At 43.8% G+C, this 8,646-nt stretch overlaps 1 protein-coding gene across 1 annotated transcript; it reads right to left on the bottom strand.

The window, feature by feature from the left end:
* Positions 1-434: 434 nt before the first annotated feature.
* LOC136528572 (NAC domain-containing protein 21/22-like) lies at positions 435-4,545 on the bottom strand. The gene is made up of 3 exons (XM_066521542.1): positions 4,175-4,545; positions 2,241-2,512; positions 435-1,209 (listed from the first exon to the last, which is right to left on the bottom strand). The coding sequence occupies exons 1-3, from the start codon at positions 4,380-4,382 to the stop codon at positions 775-777; spliced, it is 915 nt and encodes a 304-aa protein (XP_066377639.1). The 5' UTR covers positions 4,383-4,545; the 3' UTR covers positions 435-774.
* Between the last annotated feature and the right edge of the window lie 4,101 nt (positions 4,546-8,646).

Below are 8,646 nucleotides of genomic sequence, written 5' to 3'. Positions count from 1 at the left end.
CGAATCAGGATAAATCGACTGTCTCTTGCGTTTACCGTCGAGTTCTGCATACGCTGAAACCCGAACAAATTGCCCCGGGTACCTCCGTGGCAGGCTATCGGTGGTGAAACATCGGCAGTTATAAAGAGAACACCTCGAGTAATACGAGCTTGAGCTACTAGTTAAAAACTTTGTCTCAAGTGCGAATCATTCTATACTTCTGTAATAAATCCACAAAATGAACTTCAAATCCGTAACTTGGAAATTAAAAAAACTGTCCAATTTTTTATATTCTACATCAGACACCATGAAAATATAAAACGGGTGCTAGCTATTGACAATACAGGATAAACCTCCCTCAGAAGGGACAGAACCTGATAGTAATAGACATATCGACCTGTCTAGAGCAAGCTGTATACGTGCATACACATAACGGAATAACAGACAAAGGACCATATGAATAAGATTCTATTCTTGTTTTGTCATCACGCGCTGTTTTTTTTCTTCTAATTTCTCCATAGTACACAAATAATGTATTTACATCTGTCGTCGTCATTGATGCATATACATATATATTTCTTCTCATTTCTCCTTCTTTTTGACGAAATGTGTACTGAGATGGTACTACTACTATATATGTGTATATATATACCTACTACAGCTACATGCAATACCACACAGAGGAGGCACACACACCCAAGCCCTCTTTAGCACTCATCTATCCCTCCTTTAGTTGTCGAGGAATTCCGATCCGTATCACCCTCCATGGCAATAATCATCTTCCTATAAAATCAATTAATTGAACGAATTCCACATCTGTGTGAAGCCACTCTCAGCTAAGTACTCAAACCCATCCTGTGAAAAATTGCTTTGAGGTGCCTCCCTCTTGACGCTGCCTTCGAACCTGCTGAACTGGCTCATGAGAACATCCTTGATTATTGACTTTCCCATGTGCTGCTCCGGATCAGCCATGGCGGCAGATGTCAGCGGAGCGTTCATCGATGGCGATGGCTGAGAGGGGTTACTGGAGAAGCAGGGCACTTGCTCATAACCCTCTAGGTTTTGCACTGATGAGCCAGGCTGGTCAAAGGAAATATTGTAGTTGTTGTCAATGAGGGGAGGCAATGAAGTTGTGGCTGCATCAATATTGAAGCTGCTGCTACTCTCTGTGGGTGGCTTTGCAACTGTCGCCCTACTCTTATAGAAAACTCTACACAAGACCCAGTCCTCCTGTGCATTATTATATATAAAAGAAATCAGATGAGGATTAGACCAATAGATAATAATTAATATAAATGGGTACATGTATTCTATACGTTGTGAACAAGTCATGAGAAGTATTATTTATTTATTTATTTTTAAGGAAGAGTATGTATGTACATCAGTACATGTGTGTGTGTATTAATTGTTATAAAATGAGTGGAAATCTGATGGGAGATATGAATGCCTAGAGAAAACCTGCTGCGCATGACAGTGACAAGTCATTGAGTAGTAAAGAAAGTCTCAAGTACAAAAAAGTAAAGCTCTTAATTAGCATTAATTCAATATTATGACCATCAGTTCTTTTAACAGTAAACAATGTAGCGATTGAAGTGTGATGTCTTAATCCAAAACCATGTACGCCTTTACTTTAATTTATTTATTCTCCAAATGACACAAACTCGTGGTAAAACTAAGAACTAAGTAATTTGTCAACTTGACTGTAAATTTGGCGCTTGTGCCTCTCTCTCTCTCTCTCTCTCTCTCGAATAGGCGAGAGGGCACGTGTGTAGAATGAGCTGGCAGTACATTGTCCACTACATGTGATTATGCAAATACAAATATGAATGAAGAAAAAGAGACTGCATATATATAGTACTAGCTTCGTCCTAAAGTGTCATGAACAAATTATGTTTGTAGTTTAATTAGTTCACACAGATATATATATTGCATCTCAAAATCTTTGAAATATACTTCTCATAAGATCACCATTATTTGGAGAATGAAAACTGGGGATGCTAGCTCTTGATGATTTCACAACCATAATTTATCTTAAGTTATCCATAGGAAAACCGATGGGCCCAACTCCATTATTTCATTACCCCAAATAAATCTTTTTCCAACTTGTATGCGTTATGTATTGCTCATTGGCTTGATATATATGATGTAGTTTTATATATATCCATCAGATGGCAAAACTGAGAATAAAATTAAGCAATAAACTATCATGTTCAACTAATAAAAGAAAGACACATAATAATGAAATCAAGTCATTATATTACCTTGAAAGGTAATTTCATGGGATCACCTTGCCCTTCCATGCGAAATTCATGCATAACCCACTCGGTCTTCTTCCCTTTTGGGGCTCTACCTTGATAAAACACAAGGGTTTTGCGCATACCAACAAGTAACCCTTTCCGGCTTATTGGACGGTCTTTCCCAGTGGCCTTCCAATATCCCGAATCAGTTGCTCTGTTTGTGCGTTGGCCGGTAGCATACTTTCTATCCCTAAGGCTGTAGAAATACCACTCTTTTCCACCAATGCACGCGATATCTGAATTTGAGAACAAAAATCAGTTAGTTAATAAACTAACAAACGAGGTTAATGATAATTAATAACACTGCTGTTGTAAATCATTTTCACATTTGATTAGATGTAAACATGTACGTACTATCAATACATATCATTAATCCTATAGATTAAAAAACTGTGCTAAACCAGAGCCAACATGTATTTGTTATTGTAATAATGGAGAGAAGGGATAAAAGCAGAAATAGGAAGAAAAAAATAATATGTTCTTCACCAATTGATTATCTTAATCTATTTTGACAAGATTTTTTTGCCGCAGTATTCTACTAGTAGCAAAGTGAGAGGCCTTCTTTTGGTGTTTGTCCCCATCCATTTGGCTGTTAATTCCCTTTAAGGATGAGGCAAAGCGAGAGAATATTTGATAGCATGGCAGGAACAGGGACAGATGAAGATAGAAGGCCAAGATGGGGCCAAACAAACTCTTGGCAGTGAGAATATCCTTCTGTTATATGGGGAAAGGGAAGGCGACAAGGAGGCAGACAAGACGTGTGAATTTAGCTCTCAGTAGATTTTGTGGATGCATATATAGGTTAAACAGCTAGCTAAAGTACCGATCCAGCTGAACTTTTCTTTTTTAAAACAAAATACATGCAAGGATTTGAGAGAGTTAGTTCTTGCAAACTGTCTCTCCTCAGTTATTGTTGCACATAAATATATGTATGGGGGGGATGGTCTGATGACCCTGATTTAGTTTACGCCTTAGATCATCAAAGACTCTTCAAAAGAAGGGAGCTATCCATAAATACAGCAGCTTAAATGCTCCAAAAAAAGAAAACCGATGGCATGGGCACACCCCAAAAAGAGGGCGAAAAAGAAAGGGGGATAAGCGACGATTGAAGGAAAGAAAAGTAAGGGATTCTTGAGGTATGGGATGAGTGCATAGTTGCATCTTGCAAGTTGATCGGTGAAAGTTGCAGCAGGAGGATGTCATGGTCGCTTCACTTATGGCTCGGAGTGGGACAGTTTCAACTAGCATGCAGTACACTTTGTGGTTATTCATGCATCTTAGATTTTCGGTGGCGCGCAATTAATCGAATCGAAGTACTCCATTTGATGGAGAAACATGCAGAGATGTAGGCGAAAGGAACAAAGAGAATTTTCTTGGAATAGATCGATGACTACTGGTAGCTAGCTAATAATGGAGAGAAGGTATGGCAGCTGGTTTTATTTTAAGATCTCTTGTAGATCGATGAGCCAACAGGAGGACATGGGCATATGCATGATTAGGCAACCTTATTACAAACAGATATCATCAGCAACCGTATCTTGGATGATATAAGCAAGGTGTATGTAGACTTGCTTGTATATTTGTCGGAACGGATCACAGATCGTACGACTACTATCTCCTTAAAAATTTTGATTAGCAGAAAAGGATTATTTGAGAGATGGATCAATCATTAGTCATCAGGGAACACATAACATAATAACAAATCAGAATCCAAAAGGGAATACTGCTCTCAGAGAGGGGAAACACCCAAAAGGAGGAAGGGCGAGAAGAAGAATTTGCAGCGCAATTAAGAGAACTTGGCAAGGCAAAAACTGGATCGATCTTAGCCAGAAATTATGGACAGGATGTACAAAATGATCAGGAACAACAAGGTAGTTCTAGGTCGTCTGATCACATACCAGGAAGGTCCCAGGGCTCGCACTTGTTGAGATCGACGTCGACCATGGTGGGGCAGCCGTAGATGCTCACCACCACCGGGCCGCCGGGGCCGGCGCCGCCGCCGAGCTTCTTGGCGAGGTAGTCGAGCACGAGCTCGTCGTCCCGCGGGTGGAACCTGAACCCCGGAGGCAGCCTGGCCTCCACCATGCTCAGCGAGTTGATGGCCATCGTCGTCGCGCGCGGCAAGCAGCTCTCGATCGATCTCAAGAAGCAGTCCCTCCCTCTAGCTTATTAGGTTCTAACCCTGCGGCCGGAGGGGCAGCGCTGCAGGCCTGGATAGATAGAAGATGGAGCTGCTTCTGCAAGGTGGATCGATTCTACTCCTACCTTGTCAAGGCATCATACAAGAGAAATTAAGAAGAAGCTGGGGAGCGGCGAGAGGCGGGCGTTATATAACAGGAGGAGCCGCTGCTGGTCAATTTCTGTGGATGCAGCGTGTTCGTTTGGCTGTGGCTTGTCGTAAATGATCGTAAATTTTTAGTCGAAATAGTATTTTTCTCTCACATAAATCAGCCAGCAGTACTTCTTCATGAACCAGCAACGATAACCGGCTGATGATAGGGGTAGAGAGAGAGACTTTTCTTGGGTAGTGTGCCGAAGCCAGGTGGCAGGCTTTGTTAGGCGGTGAGCTCAGACGGCGATGCTGTCATCATCATGCTCATTCCCGCGCTCGCTGCTGATGCACGCACGCATACATACATGCAGCAGCTAGCAGAGCATCGTCATGCCTGCGTCCCAAATTAAACACCGACCTAATTAATCACCTAACCCCGGCTGATGATGGCCGACCGATGAATATCTCCGTCGATCTTTGCTTCCAAAGACGCGAGCTTATATATATATACTACCCTGTAGCTGACTACAAAATAACTTATTATGTAGCCACTTTGAGTTATGATAATTACTATATTAATTTACGAGATTATAGTAACTTCTTACTAAGTGGTGTACTATAACGTTATGGTCAATATCCACATATGTTATGGGAACCCAACTATCGTAAATACGTATTGACATTATCGTAAATTAGTATATAAAATTATCGTAAATGGAGCTGGCTACATAGTAATAATTTATTTTGCAGCTGGCTAGTCCTCAAGTGCAATACACTTGTAGTTGCAGAGCCATTTGTAAAACGCCCGAAAAAATGTGCACAAGATGCATGGGTATGGGTTGCGACGACCTTGCTCAGCTCTTGCCTCCCTAGCTCGGAGTTCACGGGCCTACGTGTCAGTGACTGTGCGTTCCGCCGTGCACACACCAGATTAAAACACGCGAATTGAAGTTGAGTTCCTCCTCGCATTAAAAGGCCTTGATATACATGCCTGGCAGTTGCCAAGAGCACACTGCTCTCTATATCGCTTTTGTGCAGGGAAAAAGGCGGCTGGGATATGATGGGGCGACGACGGAGGATGGAGAGAGATATCCATCCATGCATGCGTCTGTAAAGGTGTGCTGCATTTTCATTTGCGTTGCATACCGGAAAAGAAAAGCTGTACTAGCGACAACGAGATAGATATTTCCGCCGGAACGGACCCTCCATGCCGTTACGCTCTGCTCACACACCTTTTTTTCCTTCCATTCAGCTACGTTCCAGCTAGCTAGCCCAAAAGTCCGCCTTACTTTAGAGTTTATATAGGGAAAAAAACGCATGCATCCACCTCCACACGAATCGTAAAGCTGGTCAACCACATACTTTGTTACTTCCTCCGTTCCAATTTGTAGATCGTTTTGCTATTTATAAATACACAACTTTTATTATGAATCTAGACATAATATGTATCTAAGTGCATAGTAAAAGCTACGTAACTGGAAAAAATCAAAACGACCTATAATTTCACTACTGCAGAATAAACAATCACTACCGGCTCTATCACTGCCGGAATTTTAAAACCAACACTAATAGATGCACCACTGTCGGTTCATAAGGAAAAAGTCTATCACTGCCGGATACTCTAACAAACCAACAACGATAGATATTATAACTGCAGGTTGGTAATCAAAGCCGGCAGTGATGTATATCTGTGTCGGTTGCATTTACCAAACCGCTAGTGATCTATAGGCCCCGGACCTAAAATTTTTATTCATCCCAATTAACTCAAGGCTCACGTATGTGACCTTTCTTCCCCTCTCTGTCCGCTCTCTCTCCTGGAGCAGAAACACATCCCAACTCCCCACTCCCTAGACCTCCTCCTCCCAAATCCACCCCGGCACGCTCCACGGCTCCACACCGGCGCGGGCACGAGGCTGCCGCGGGCGCCGGCGAGCAGTCGGGACCCCGGCGTGGCGCAAGCGCGGATCCACCCTGGCGGGAGCGCAGGCGAGCGGCACGAGCGTAGATCCGCCCCGGCGGCTTCTTCCTCTTGGCGCTGGCGCACGGCTCGGCACGGATCCACCCGGCGGCTTCTTCTTGTTCCTAGCTCGGGCGAGTGACTCGGCGCGGATGCACCCCGACGGCTTCTTCTTCCTCCTGACCTCTCCTCCCCTCCGGCCTCCGTGTATGTTGTATGAATCAATTTGTGGAATCCCAATTTGTCTTCTTGTTTTTGCGAAAGAATCAATTTGTGGAATCCCAATTTGTGATGTACAAATCGATTTGGGGATGAGTTGATGTGATGTGTTGAATCCCTCCTCGTTTTTCTGTGATGTATGAATTGTTTCTTGGATGAACTGCGGTGGTAGCGTGGTTTCTTGTATGAATCCCTCTTAGTTTGTGATGTATGAATTGTTTCTTGTATGATTTGTGGACGAGCATGCTTCAGCGAGCATGCTTGCTGTTGCTGGATTCATTTTTTATGTTTTTTAAGGCCTATTAGCGCCAGGTGAAGTACCGACAGTAGTAGTAAAGAGGCATCACTTTCGATATGTTATTGTCGGTTCAAAATCCAGCAGTGAAGGAGGGTTTTGAACCAACAGTGATATGAAGAACTGAGGTAGTGTTTGAGACAGAGTGTGGTTATAACTAGTACTCAGATCAATTGATCCATCAGAGATAGATCCTGCTTACAAATGGATGTGGAAGAGTCACTGTCTACCAAAACACAAAGTTTTTTTTCTAGCTTTTGATCAAAGACAGCATAAGTACTAGAAATCTCTTATAAGAAGAAAAAACAAGCATCTAGACTCCTATAACTATGCGTTTTATTTGTAACTTGCTGGTGGAAAAAACCTCACAACATCTCTTTCTGGACTGTCCAGGATTAGCAGGTAGAGCAGTTGATTAGCAACTCTCCTCTACCGATGGTACTCAAGAGGCCGGCATCATTTGTAGAGTTAACCGCCAGTATGAGCGTGAGGCTACTAATTAACACGTGCCTGATTTTTTCTGTGATCTGATACTGATTATGATTACAAAAAGCAGGGTGGCCACTAATTAAGGCGAACGAATATTTTTTTTTTCGTACGTACGCGGATCGGAGGTGGACGTCAACGTCGGCCGGATACGTATTCTTTCCACGTGCGGTGTACGTTGCGGGTGAAATACGTATGTGTTACTGTAGAACTTAGAACAAGGACCGGTCGGGCTACCCAGCACGTACCACCCACCACGTGTATGTATACGTATGCAGTACTGCCCACCGAACCAGAACCTGGAACGCTTCGAAATGCATGCATGGTGGCGGAATTCAAGTTCGATCGTAAAAGACCGGGAAAATATCTGTATTGCTGACGAATTGCGTTTTTACACGTAGTATACTTTTACTGACGGGTCAGGTTTTGGCTGTAGATGACGACCCCGCACTACAACAGTCTGTGGTGCGTGATGTGCCGGGACCGGCCGTCGCCGTCGCGACCCTGGGGACCCGCCGGGGCGTGATGTGCCGGGACTGCTGGCCGGCCGACTGGGAGGAGGCGGCCAGTCCAACTAGTCGCCACTTGTCGCTTGTGCATATGCTGCTCCAGGGGGTCCAGACAAAATTATCTGCATGCTAAGGTTTTGGTTCTGATGGCTCACCCAGGAGGTGATGGCTAGCTAGCTGTCTATAATACAATATTTGAACTATTTCCTTTAAAATTCCAATGTTCAACAAAGTCATTATACCAACTTCATTTTCCAATACGGTGGCTTGTGGTTCTCGTCAAAGGTCGATGACTGTAGCTGAAGCTGAGAGCCGCAGAGACGATTCGGCAGTTGCGCTAGATTGGCCGGACGCAGAGAGGACGGTGAGTTCGGCTGGTGATGACACAAGGCTCCCTTGTCGGTTTGGACGGCAGGGCATGAGGCCATGGCAGTATGGCACGGGCTCGTGGACACACTTGGGCAGAGGCAGACACACCTCGTTCCCGCGGGCCCACAGTGTGTCAGCGGCACCCGAGATACCGTCATGTGGCCAAATCCATCATCAAGGATATATTTGCAGCAGATGCTTGATAGTAAGACAGTAGTAGTAGTAGTATGAATGAACGGAGCGCTCTTTCCGAAACTGACTTA

Source organism: Miscanthus floridulus, chromosome 19 (genome assembly GCF_019320115.1).
Source record: "Miscanthus floridulus cultivar M001 chromosome 19, ASM1932011v1, whole genome shotgun sequence".
NCBI classification, from domain to species: domain Eukaryota; kingdom Viridiplantae; phylum Streptophyta; class Magnoliopsida; order Poales; family Poaceae; genus Miscanthus; species Miscanthus floridulus.
Note: the sequence above shows the minus strand (reverse complement) of the source record. Positions and strands in the feature narration are given on the sequence as shown.

Coding starts and splice junctions, on each gene's coding strand:
- LOC136528572 (XM_066521542.1), bottom strand. CDS start 4,382: ATGGCCATCAACTCGCTGAGCATGGTGGAGGCCAGGCTGCCTCCGGGG. Junction 2,513..4,174: donor CGAGCCCTGGGACCTTCCTG/GTATGTGATCAG, acceptor TCTCAAATTCAG/ATATCGCGTGCATTGGTGGA. Junction 1,210..2,240: donor CCATGAAATTACCTTTCAAG/GTAATATAATGA, acceptor AATAATGCACAG/GAGGACTGGGTCTTGTGTAG.